The 13,534-nt window shown below is 45.3% G+C and overlaps 1 protein-coding gene across 6 annotated transcripts in view; it reads left to right on the forward strand.

Annotated features, from left to right (window-relative positions):
* Positions 1 to 13,534, forward strand: part of gabrb3 (gamma-aminobutyric acid type A receptor subunit beta3) — a 568,810-nt gene that overhangs the window by 521,177 nt on the left and 34,099 nt on the right. For all 6 annotated transcript variants that reach the window (XM_068033273.1, XM_068033277.1, XM_068033278.1 and 3 more), the window contains one exon: positions 9,498 to 9,650. In XM_068033273.1, the coding sequence (XP_067889374.1) occupies positions 9,498 to 9,650 (153 nt within the window). The remainder of the gene's footprint in view (positions 1 to 9,497; positions 9,651 to 13,534) is intronic.

Here is a 13,534-nt window from a genome sequence, read left to right on the forward strand (position 1 = left end):
TGGTTGTTGGAGGCCAATCATCTCAGCACCAGGACATTTCTGAGGAGTTCCTCAGGGTAGTGTCCTCGGCCCAACCAACTTCAGCTGCTTCATCAATGACCTTCCGTCAATTTTAAGGTCATAAGTGGGCATGTTCACTGCTGATTGTGTGATGTTCAGTAGCATTCACAACTCCTTAGATACCGAAACAGTGTCCATGTGCAGCAAGACCTGGACAACATTCAGGCTTGTACTGATATGTGGCAAGTGACATTCGCGCCACACAAGTGCCAGGTAATGACAATCTCCAACAAGAGAGAATCTAACCATCTTCCCTTGACATTCAACTGCATTACCATCACTGAATCCCCCACTATCAATATCCTGGGGATTATCATTGACCAGAAACTGAACTGGAGCAGCCATATAAATATTGCGGCTACAAGAGCAGGTCAGAATCTGGGAATTCTGTGATGAGTAACCCACCTTCTAACTCTCCAAAGCCTGTCCACCATCTACAAGGTACAAGTCAGGAGTGTGATGGAATACTCTCCACTTCCCTGGATGAGTACGGCTCCAACAACACTCAGGAAGCTCAACAGCATTCAGGACAAAGCAGCCCGCTAGATTGGCACCCCATCCACCACCTTAAACATTCACTCCCTCCACCACTGATGCAAAGTGGCAGCAATGTGTACTATCTACAAGATGCATTGCAGCAACTCACCACACCTCCTTCGACAGCATCTTCCAAACCTGCGACCTCTTCCACCTAGAAGGACATGGTCAGCAGACACATGGGAACACCACCATCTGCAAGTTCCCCTCCAAGCCACACACCACCCTAACTTGGAACTATATCGCTGTTCCTTCACTGTCATTGGATCAACATCCTGGAACTCCCATACTAACAGCACTGTGGGTGTACCCACACCAGATGGATGGTAGTGGTTCAAGAAGCAGCTCACCATCACCTTTCCAAGGGCAATTAGGACGGACAACAAATGCTGGCCTTGCCAGCGATGCCCACATCCATGAAACAAATCAAAAAAAGTAGTTGCAAGACGGTCACCTGCAATGCCACCCAACTACACCATCAGTATTTCAGCCTGTCGGCAAAGGGATGGAGTCATGTTTCAGGCTACACATAATGTAGCTCAATGTGCTAGCCCTGTGGCTTATGGTATCTATAGATGTCTTTGTAGCGGATGGTGCAGCTCTGCGTGAGACTTTCTGATGATGTCCCTGAAAGGTAATTTCTCATGGCAAGTGCCAAGTAGACATTCCAGGACATGGAGATATGTTTGAAGGCATCCTGGTCGTGCAGCCAATCAGGGTATTGATAAGTGTGGCATGCCTTGTTTCAGGTTATACCTTCAAAAACATGACATGCAGCTTGAATCATTGGATTGGGTTTGGTTGTTCATTTTTTTTCTGCAAATGCTTTAGATTCTTCTGATTGGCCAGCATAGAGGCGATGGGCCGAATGACCACCTTCTGTGCTGTAAATGACTCTATGGCTGCTGTCCACATCATTCATGGCAAGCTCTTCTCTTTAGGAGTCCTAGCAAAACTAGACTCAATGAGAATCAGGGGGAAAACTCTCCGCTGGTAGGAGTCATACCTCGCGCAAAGGAAGATGGTTGTGGTTGTTGGAGGTCAATCATCTCAGCTGCAGGACATCACTGCAGGAATTCCTCAGGATAGTGTCCTGGGCCCAACCATCTTCAGCTGCTTCATCAATGACCTTCCTTCAATCATAAGGTCTGAAGTGGGGATGTTCGCTGATGATTGCACAATGTTCAGTAAAATTCGTGACTTCTCAGATACTGAAGCAGTCTGTGTAGAAATGCAGCAAGACCTGGACATTATCCAGGCTTGGGCTGAGAAGTGGCAAGTAACATTCGCACAACACAAGTGCCAGGCAATGACTATCTCAAACGAGAGAGAATCTAACCATCTCATCTTACGATTGCTGAATTCCCCACTATCAACATCCTGGGGGTTATCATTGATCAGAAACTGAACTGGACTAGCCATATAAATACCATGGCTACAAGAGCAGGTCAGAGGCCAGGAATCCTGTAGTGAGTAACCCAACTCCTGACTCCTCAAAGCCTTTCCACCATCTGGTAGGCACAAGTCAGGAGTGTGATGGAATACTCACCACTTGCCTGGATGGGTGCAGCTCCAACAACACTCAAGAAGCTCGACACCATCCAGGACAAAGCAGCCCACTTGATTGGCACCCCATCCATGAACATTCATTCCCTCCACTGACACACAGCGGCAGCAGTGTGTACCATCTACAAGATGCACTGCAGCAATGCACCAAGGCTCCTTTGACAGCGCCTTCCGTACCCACGACTTCTACGCCCTAGAAGGACAAGAGCAGCAGATGCATGGGAACACCACCACCTGTACATTTCTCTTCAAGCTGCACACCATTATGACTTGGACCTATATCACCGTTCCTTCATTGTCGCTGGGTCAAAATCCTGGAACTCCCTTCCTCACAGCACTGTGGGTGTATCTACCCGATGTGGACTGCAGCTGTTCAAGAAGGGAGCTCACCACGATCTTCTCAAGGGCAATTAAGGATGGGCAATAAATGCTGGCCTGGCCAGTGATGCCCACATCCCGTGAATGAATAAAAAAAAAATTTGGCTCTGAAATGAAGCTGCAATTCCTCTATTTCCTATCAAATAACTATTATAAGGGCATACTGACACTCTTTTTATTCATTTTTGGGATCTAGGCATCTCTGACAATGCCAGTATTTGTTGCCCATCCCTAATTGCCCTTGAGAAGGTGGTGGTGAGCCATCTTCTTGAACTGCTGCAGTCCATGCGAGGTAGGTACACCCACAGTGCTGTTAGGAAGGGAGTTCCAGGATTTTGACCCAGCGACAGTGAAGGAACGTAGATATAATTCCAAGTCAGGATGGTGTGTGACTTGGTGGGGAACTTGCAGGTGGTGTTGTTCCTGTGTGCATGCTGCCCTTATTCTTCCAGGCAGTACTGGTCACAGGTTTGGAAGGTACTATCGAAGAAATTATGCTGTGATGGAAAAAGCTGGAAGCTTTTCAGTGCAAACTGGTTCTCTTTATAAAAGATCCTCAAAACAAAGTAAATCATGAGTTTGCAAACTTTATTTGAAGTAAATGTTTGTTTAGGATAAATTCTAGAACTTGTCATGCTTGACCACAAGATAACGTATTCACCCACTGCTGCACCTTGCAAGCGAGAAAATTATCAGCATATAAAGACAAAAACAACTTTGGGGGCTTCGATCTTAAATATATATTTTCTGTAAAAGCATGAAAGCAACAAATAACATGAGCATTTTGTGAAATAAATTTTGACAGGCAAGACAATGGTTCTGAAATTCTGATCAGGTCCAAGGCAAAATCAGTGCCATTCATTTTATTCAGCTTATAAGATATTACTGAATACTGGACTGGAATAGTCCCCCAAGGAGCAACGTTTCCCATTTAAAGTGTACCACAATTCTACCACAGCTCATTGGCAAGAGCTCCACCTTCCAAACTTAGTGGACAGGAACTCCCACCTTCCAGAGCTCATAGACAGGAGTTTCCACATGACAGAGTTTGTAGACAGGAGTTTCCACATGACAGAGCTCACAGACAGGAGCTCCCACGTTCCAGAGCTCGTCAACAGGAGCTCCCACCTTCCAGAGCTCGTAGGTAAGTGCACATAAACTGAAAATAATCCTAACAGCTTCTGACAGATTTAATGGAATTCAGTATTTTTGGCGTTTAATTAGTTTGATTGGCTTGTCCATCGTGATATTTTGAAAGGGTTTGAACAGGTTTGCTCTGATGGATTCAAGATCATTATGCATGTCAGTGCAAAACATAAGGCTGAAGCATTTGCAACCACCATGAGCCAGAAGTGCCGAACGGATGATCTATCTCAGCCTCCTCCTGAGATCCCCAGCATCACAGATGCCAGTCTTCAGCCAATCCCATTCACTGCATGTGATATCAAGAAATGGCTGAAGGCACTGGATACAGCAAAGGCTATGGGCCCTGACAATATGCCATCTGTAGTACTAAAGATTTGTGCTCCAGAACTAACTGCGCCCCTAGCCAAGCTGCTACTACACTGGCATCTACCCGACAATATGGAAAATTGCCCAGATATGTCCTGTACACTGGGTCAAAATCCCAAACTCCATCCCTAACAGCACTGTGGGTGTACCAACACTACTATGGACTGCAGATGTTCAAAAAGGGGGCTCATCACCACCTTCTCAAGGGCTGTTTGGGCAACAAAAGCTGGGCTTGCCAGTGCCGCTGACCCCACTGAACGAATGAATAAAAGTTGGCATACAGCTGAGACATTGGGTGGAATTTTATGCTCTCCCCCACGGTGGGTTTGGAGGCAGGGAAAGCATAAAATCGTGTGGGATGGTGGGGGAGGGAGGGGCTGCTGCCACCATCCCACCTTCGCTGAAACTTAGTCCGGGACGGGAAGGCCTGTGAACGGCCTTCCTGCCCTGCCGCCAATTGAGGCCCTTAACTGGACAATTAATGCCCAACTAAGGGCCTCTTCCCGCGGCAGCCGCAATTACCCAAGTGGCAGGCGGCCCTGTCACGCAGGCTGCTTCCCGGCTGCGGGGGGAGGGGGTGGTGCGGGGGTGGGCGGACCCTCGTTCAGAGGCACAGTGCCTGAACGAGGGACCCAACATTGGGAAGGGGGACCCGCTAAGGGCCAACACCCCTGTCCTTGCTGCTGAATCCCCCTGCCCCCGTGACCCCCACCCCGCGAGACCTCTCCCGCCCTGTCCTAGCTGAGGCCTGGCTCCAGCAACGCTCCTCGGCCTTCGGTAGATGCAGCTACAGCATAGCCACTGCCTCCACGGTGGCGCGGCAGCTGCCGGCCTCTGATTGGCCAGCAGCTCTGCAAGGCTGGGACTTCCTATTGAAGGCCTGCTATCCACTTAAGTGTCTGATTGGCACTAAATTAGGCGGGCCTTCCAAAAAAGAGGTGACGCAGAGACTTCAGCTTTGGTTTCCCCCATCATCAAGACCCCCTGCCGCTAGGATAAACTTCCCCCCATTCTGTTCTGGCATTAGACTGAATGCTTATTCTGAGTGGACCATTTTGCAGTTTTGGGACTTTTGCACTACTGAAACTCATTCTTTTTCAGTGCCTTGAAACTATGGATCCCTTTAGTCCTTCAGCCTTTCCTTCCTTTTACAGCCTATAAGCTTTTAAAACTCAAACTTGATGTCACCTAACCATCACTTCTGGATCTATTTTGTCTTTGCTCTTATTTTGTTCCTCTGCAGTGCTGGTCCTTGGATCTATTGATAGGTTTCTCAGTAATGAAATCAGAATGCATAATCCATTAACTAAACCAATACAACACCAACATTAGTCAAAGGAAAATTTGTCTACACAAAATAAATTACATTAGACTTCCTGCACTGCCCCACTCCCGCCCCTGTATTTCATGGTGCGCGCACACGGAAAGTAGAAAATAAAAATTGAATAAATATGGAGATTGCTGTACACTTCCATCATATCCTTGTCTTTGCCAACTGTTCCTCAGAGGGAAAGCATCCAAGAAGTGCAATAATAAATGGAAACGAAGGCTAAACAGATTTTCCTCAAAGTGCAATTCACAGTTGAACCATCTCTGGAAATGAGAGAAAGCAGTCAAGGGGAAGGCTAGCTATGGTGAGAAGGATCCATTCCTGTTCTGGTCAAACTGTTCCTGCTGGATGGTAAGCCAATGAGAAGCATCGATGGTATCCATGGAGGATGCAGGGTGATAGATGTATGGATCATCCATGGAGCTACCTTTTAAGGGGGAGCAAGAAGTAAAAATTGAAAGCCTAATGGATGATAAGAAATTATGCTGCTCACTGACACTGAACTTGTACCAATCCTGTATATTCTTTCCCATAATTAATATGCAGCAGATGGAAAATGATCATAAATCAACCCAACTGTCTTCTTAATCACTATTAGCATGCCACATGTTAGGAAGCTGCATCAACAAAACAGGAAGGAAAGCTAAATGTCGATGGGGCTGATTTTGAGGTCCTATGCTCAAGGGAAACAGGCAGCAGCACCCGAAGTCAACCTACCGTCTGCCAGCCTTGAAGCTAGCCAGGCTTCCCGATAGTGAAGTAGCTTGGAACCAGTGCTTGGTTAATGCCCTCTAAGCCTATGCTAACAGGGTCAGCCCCGAACCGCATATGGGATGAAAATCTACTCCCATGAGTGGAACTTTACCATTTGATGGGGCGGTGTGGGGCGGAGAAGGGGATCAGACACCCATTACACACACCCACCCCCAATTTTCTTTTTCTTTGAAGTGGAATGTTCTGCCCGTACTATCCTGACCAAGGAGACTAGAAGTTGCTCTGTCTGGCTTTTAGGAGACAGATGCGAGCAGCAGACCATGACTCGCTTACTGATTTTTCCTTCTTTTGTGCAGAGAAGCACCTTAGAAGGCTCTAATTGTGGTTGAGAACTCACCATGTCAGGAATTGTAGGTACAAACCTATTCGATACCTCTTTGCCCTGCAGTGCAGTAGTACACCAACACACCACAACCGGCCCGTCATATATTGCTTTTCTATTCAAGTAAAAGTGATTCTGTAATAGCCGGGCTGACAGTGCTGTGGAATCTGCCTATTTATGTTGCAGAGAGTGTTCTACACCAGTAGCAGCAGCAATAGACAAACAACTGCACACAGGTTTGCTTTCAAATAAACAACATTAGTAGCTGGCGGCTGGACTTCTGCAATGACTACAGAAGCTCCATACAAACTTGCAATCGTAAAAAAATGGGGACTAGTGCCAAGACTGTCATGGTTGTCTTGAGAGGTGCCTGGGAACCCACCTCTTCTAGATGAAATGAAAGGCATCTTATTTATCTTACAGCAGTACAGTTAAAGTCAGGACTGCCATTGGCAACAGCATTACAGTGTTAAAAAGCCCTCAGTTTAATGTTCACTGTCTTTATGACAGTGATGCAACTTCTCACCATAGCAACCATAGGAACCATAGCAACCCTCTCCCACCCACAGAAATCACAGCAGAAATCTAGACTGCCTGACCTGCACTTGTTGGTTTGCTTTGTATTTTTTTTTTTTAAAAAACACAAATGCTATCAGTAAAGTAGTTTCATTAATTGTTTTCTTCTTTCCCAATCTGACATGTAACATTTGAGTGGCTGATGGACAAGTAGCACAGAACTAATAAAAAAAGTGACTGTAAAGGCCATTCAACATTCACTCTGCAGGCCTGTAATAGACATGGCCAACACTGCAGTACTCCTGAGGGTTTAGTTCATTCTATGACCTATTTTTAGCTCAGTGGTTTGCATTAACTTCTTGCCTCAAGTATTTTAACACAGTCTTGAATCCGTTTAAAACAAATGGGCTAACTGTATAGAATATCATAGGCAGGAAGCTAACACCAAGCACTCTAACTACTGAACAGAATGAATTAAACCCACAGGAGTCTGCGGGCTCGATAGGTCACCATGTTGGACATCTCACACCGCAACACTTGCTTTCCGTCTTCTTGCACAATATAAGCACCACTTCAATTAATTTCAGGCAAAAAAAAATCAATTCTGTATCTCAACATACATTGATGTTATAATTGTGTTAACAGCAGCTATTTATTTTAAGTTGGTTTATTGATTATAATGAAAGTATCTGTGCAGGGATCCAGTGTCCATTGATTGTAGTTCACCTACGTCAGCATCATACACAGTGAAAACTAAAGGCAGAGCAATCTGCCTCAAACTCATTGCGCTGATGGGCAACTTGATCAGAAAGTTTTTTCTCTGATACAGAAATGCACATGGCTTTCCATTTTTATGCTTGCCGTTACATCAGTTTTATTGCAATTCACGCCAATAGGTGGAAAATCACAGGCTGGCAAGCTCAGAACTGGAAAACAACATATTTGCCAGAAGTCATTAACTATAGGGTACCTTTGTTGTATTTTTTCTCAGCCAAAGCATTCTAATTAACCTTGAATAATTTTATTATAAATTTGTGGCTTCGCATTCTCCTATTCCACACTAAAACTTCTCACGTAATGCATTACAAAAGTTTCTTTCTCAGTTGCAAAGCCTCTGGTATCTTACCCCTGCAGTCTATATTGGCTATCCCTTGCAAGCGAGGATGGTTGCCTTATGTGAGTCCAAAGATGGCTGATGAGGACGATTCAGGATCTAAAGACTTTACAGACATAGGGCATTTGTTGTCAAAAGGGACATCTGGTTGTGTATTATTAATTCGGGTCATGACTTGTCCTTGTCACTGCTCTCGCTTTTCCTCTTCATTTTGTCGTCGTTGGGTCTCAAGATGCTGGGATCTTTCCCATAAATTCTGCCTCCATCTGGTTCGGTCCAGGGCGATGATCTCCCAGGAGTTGATGTCAATGTTGCATTTCTTCATGTTGGCTTTCAGCACATCCTTGAAGTGCTTCTTCTGTCCTCCTCTGGTGTGTCTTCCCTGCCTGAGCTGGGAGAAGAAGACCTGCTTTGGGAGCCTGGTATCAGACATCAGAACTACATGACCAACCCAACAGACTGATGGTGGATAATCGTAGCCTTGATGCTTGTGATGCCTACTGGTGAGAGGACACTGATGTTGGTGCACCTGGCCTCACACTTGATATGTAGGATCTTCTGCAGGCAGCTTTGATGATATGACTCCAGTGCTTTGAGATGCCTCCTATACATTGTCCATGTTTCAGCCATACTGTAAGGTAGGGATCACGACCGCATGGTAGACCATGAGCTTGGTTTCGGTTTTGATGTCACAATCTTCAACCCTGCAATCTACTTTAAACCTAAATCCAGGTTTTCACCACCTGCAATTCTGGCGCTGATATATTGAGTGACCCATCTCTCAGCTCCACCATCAGTCTTTAGCCATCATGGCTTTGCATTTGGAAATTCTCTTCCCAAATCTCTCAGCCTACCTATGTTGCTTCCCAAAATCTAATTGGACATTTGGCCGCTTTGCAAGCTCTGCTCCTAGTTTATGGCTGTTATTTAGGAACATAGGAACAGGAGTAGCCCCTCAAGCCTATGCCACCATTCAATTAGAACACAGCTGATTTTTATTTTAATGCCATCTGCCAAACTTGGTTCTATAACCCTTAATATCCTTGCTAAACAAAACTCTATCCTATCAATCTCCGTTCTTATAATTTTTAATTGATCGAAAGCCTCAACAGGAAATATTTTAAGACTTTCAAATTTGAACAGGGAGAAGAGCCAAAAAAAAGTGTATCATTTTTCATCCTGGCAAGTTTCTGATTAGGAATTACAGCTGTATTGAGAAATTAAATGCATATTATATATAAAAAAGATCAGATTATTATTCACGTACCAGAAGAGAACTTCATACACCTTCCCTGCAACTGTGTCCCTTGAGACTACCTCGGCGAGTGCACGCTGTCTCTGGTCATATTTCATATATTAAATGGCACTTTCCACATTTGTTTTCCCAGGTGCATACCCAAGGCTGTCACTAAGCTTCAGGTTAAAGAGAAATATTGGCTACTTCATTCTTCAAACATACATGCCGTCCATACTGATTACAATTCTTTCCTGGGTGTCATTCTGGATCAATTATGATGCTTCAGCTGCAAGAGTTGCTTTGGGTAAGTGCTATCTGGAACAGAAAAAATATATATATTTTGTTTTTAATAAATACCGCAGGCAGGCAAAATGAAATATATTTGATGACATTTTAACACGTGATTTACAACATAATAAATAACAGGAGGCTGAGAATTGGCCTATCACGCTCCTGTTAAGCTGATAACATTTAAATGTGGAATGATCGCTGTGCAGACTGTTTAAATTCTGCACCACCCTTCTGTTTTTTATATTGATAGATTGCAGTATATTTCTTTTGCAATTATTATTAAGGGGTAGTTCTGTCAAATTTCAATTGATATGGAGGTTTTCAAAGGAGTAAAGCTCAGAATGCTGGCACTGGGCAGAAGGATACTCAAGGCAGGCTCTAAAGAGTGTAGGTAAACTGAATCCTAATCAGTAACCACAAACTGTAGTTGGGCCATGCTCTCGAACTCAGAAAACCAGGTTAAATAGAACTAAATTTCTGAAGCTGTGCAGAAGAATGGTTTGAGAAATGTGAATGGACAATTTAAATATATTATTTCACATAGAAGGTGAAGATATGTGAAATAAGCACCACAGGGAGGTTCCAGAAGCAGATGATGTCAGCAACTTCAAGAGGGAACTGCATAGTTTTTTTGATCAAAAGAATATGTTGGAGTGGCTTTTGGAATTTGGGATGAGCTAGATGGCTCATCATTGCCTTTTCCATTCCTCTACATTTATATTATAGGGGACTTAAATGTGTTGTGTATTCAACTGTATTGGAACCCAGCTCCCATCGCTCCACCTGTGCCTCCCTCCTCTGCACTCTTTAAGGACCACTGGTTAAGCTGCATTGTCGCCTTGATTTTCCTGAACACAGCCAGACTGGCACTGGGCAGCACACTTTTACAAAGGAAGCCTCAAACAGGGGTTATGTCTCCTATTTCCACATGCACAGGGCCTAAATCCTGTTTCAGATGCTGGCCCTGGACACACTTCTGGCTCGATATGTGCACGCCGTGTGCAAGCTGCCCACCATATTGGACAATTTAGTGCCCGTTGTACACCAGGTAAAACTTGCACAGTATCATCAAATTTCCAGGCAGTAAGCACATAATCTAGGCTGACACTCCAGTGCTGTGGGAGTGCTGCATTGTTGGAGGTGCCATCTTTTGGATGAGGAGTTAAATTGTAGCCCCATCTGCCCCCTCAGGTGGGCATAAAAGATCCCATGGCACTATTTCGAAGTAGAACAGAGAAATTCTCCCGGTGACCAGGCCAACATTTATCCCTCAAACTACATCAATGTCCTGAGGTTGAGAAAAGGGGCAAGTTTTTTCATCTATGTTTCTTTCTTAAGCAAATTACCTATCCTTCTGCACAACTCTCGTTGCAGCTTTGAAGATCTCTCTGAATTGTGAATCATTTCTACCCTAAGGCATTTGCAAAATCACTTGATAACTGGCATTAGAGAGGCAGTCAAGAGCTACCTGGAGTGATACTCCATTCCATTTTCCATCACAACCTGTAGTACTCCAACCTGCTTCTCCCCAGAACAGCCCAGTGATAGCAGCAGATGTGGAATCACAGGCACAAACCCACATTCTCCCACTCAGGTGCTGATACTTCGCTAGGTTATACAGCACTCTGTCAACATAGAATCATAAAATCATAGAATAGTACAGCACAGAAGGAGGCCATTCAGCTCATCGGGTCTGTACCAACACTTTTAAAGAGCAATCCAGTTGGTCCCACTCCCCTGCTCTTTCCCCATATCCCTGCAAATGTTTCCCCTTCAGGCATTTATCCAATTTCCTTTTGAAGGCTACCTTTGATTCTCTATCCACCACCTGACCAGCAGTGCTTTCCAAATCCTAACCACTCGCTGCGTAAAAATTTTTTTCCTCATGTCGCCCTCCGGCTCTTTTGCTAATCACCTTAAATCTGTGCCTTCTGGTTATCGACCCTTCAGAAATTGGAAACGGTTGCTCTTTGTTTACGCCACCTAAAACCTTCATGGTTTTAAATACCTCTGCTAAATCTCCTCTTAGCCTTCTCTGCTGTAAGGAGAATAAACCCAGCTTTTCCAGTCTATATATAATCCCTCATCCCTGGAACCATTCTAGTAAATTATGTAGTTATGGGCGGCACAGTGGTGCAGTGGTTAGCACTGCAGCCTTACAGCTCCAGTGACCCGGGTTCAATTCTGGGTACTGCCTGTATGGAGTTTGCAAGTTCTCCCTGTGTCTGCGTGGGTTTTCGTCGGGTGCTCCGGTTTCCTCCCACCACTAAAAGACTTGCAGGTTGATAGGTAAATTGGCCATTAGAAATTATAGTATAGGTAGGTGGTAGAGGAATATAGGGATAGGTGGGGATGTGGTAGGAATATGGGATTAGTGTAGGATTAGTATAAATGGGTGGTTGATGGTCGGCACAGACTCGGTGGGCCAAAGGGCCTGTTTCAGTGCTGTATCTCTAAAAAAAAATGTTGCCTCTCCAAAGCCTTCACATCCTTCTTAATGTATGCTGCCCAGAATTGGGCACATTACTCCACCTGGGGGCGAACTACTGTTGTTTATAGGTTTAGCATAATATCCTGGCTTTTGCATTCTATGGGCTGGATTTTACATTTCCACTGCCACGTGTACAATGGCTGAACGCCCACGCGGACCTCATGTGGCGGAGCCGCCACGATATTAAACGGGGTGGAGTGCCTCCCCGGAATAACATGGAAGGGTTGGGCAGTCTGACCCCAGCAATGGCGTCAGGTGCCACTGCGCAGGTGCAATGCCATTTTTAAAGGGCTTCAAACCCTACATTGCAATCTAAATTTTTAAAGGAATACTAATTTTACGTACATCCGTGAAGTGATCATGACCCTCTCCCACCTCCCTGCGATAAGCATCGAAGTAATTATCTGCCCTCTCCCCCGCCAAATCACTTAGCTTGTGCTGCCGACCTTCCCCCCCTAAAGTTCATCAACTTTAAACCTTACCCCTTCCCACCATCCCCTAGACCAATGAAAGTAATCTGACCCCACTACCCCCCTGCCCCCCCCCCGCCCCCCAGAAAACTTACCTGCTCCCCCCTCCCCACCAGTGTCACGCCTCGGCTCTCCAGACGGAGATCCGAAGCGCAGGAGTGCAGGCCACTGGCACTAATATTGCCCCGGAACGGATGGTGGGAATGGGTATGTCATTTATTCATTCATTTACATTTTTTTCAATATGCAGTTTTGGCTCCCATCATCAAGTAGTGGGGGTGGGGCCCCACGAGGCCTTGCCGCCGCTGGCAATATCGGGCCGGGCCTTCCCGGTGTCGAGGCCCATCGTGTGCCTCTGCCGGAGGCATTTCCTGGCCCCTCACCCCCCTGCCACGACCCCTGATGTCAGGGTGGGGGGGTCTAAAATCCAGCCTTATGCCTCTATTTATAAAGCCCAGGATCCCATATACTTTATTAACTAATTTGTTAACTTGTCCTGCCACCTTCACAGATTTGTGCCCAAATATGGCCAGGTCTCTCTGTTCTTGCACCCGCTTTAAAATTGTACCATTTAGCTTGTATTGTCTCTCCTCATTCTTCCTACCAAAATCTGTCACCTCACACTTTTCTACTTTGAATTTCATCTGTCATGTGTCCACTATTTCCTCCAGCCTATCTATGTCCTCTTGAAGTCTATTGTGGGGGGTTGGGGGGGAGTGGGGTCAGATTACTTCAAGATCTTCCTTCATGTTTACTACACTTCCACGTTTTGTGTTATTGGCAAAGTTTGAAAGTTGGAGGAGTGAGTGCCACACAAAAAGGGTGAAGTGCCTTCATATTAAAAATGGGATTCACAACATGTTTCACTGCAACATGACCCTGAATGTCTGCCACTTAAGAGAGTGACCAGTACCAGTATACCCAAGAGAATTTCTA

The sequence above is a fragment of the Heterodontus francisci genome, chromosome 6 (assembly GCF_036365525.1).
Source record: "Heterodontus francisci isolate sHetFra1 chromosome 6, sHetFra1.hap1, whole genome shotgun sequence".
In the NCBI taxonomy this organism is placed as follows: Eukaryota; Metazoa; Chordata; class Chondrichthyes; order Heterodontiformes; family Heterodontidae; genus Heterodontus; species Heterodontus francisci.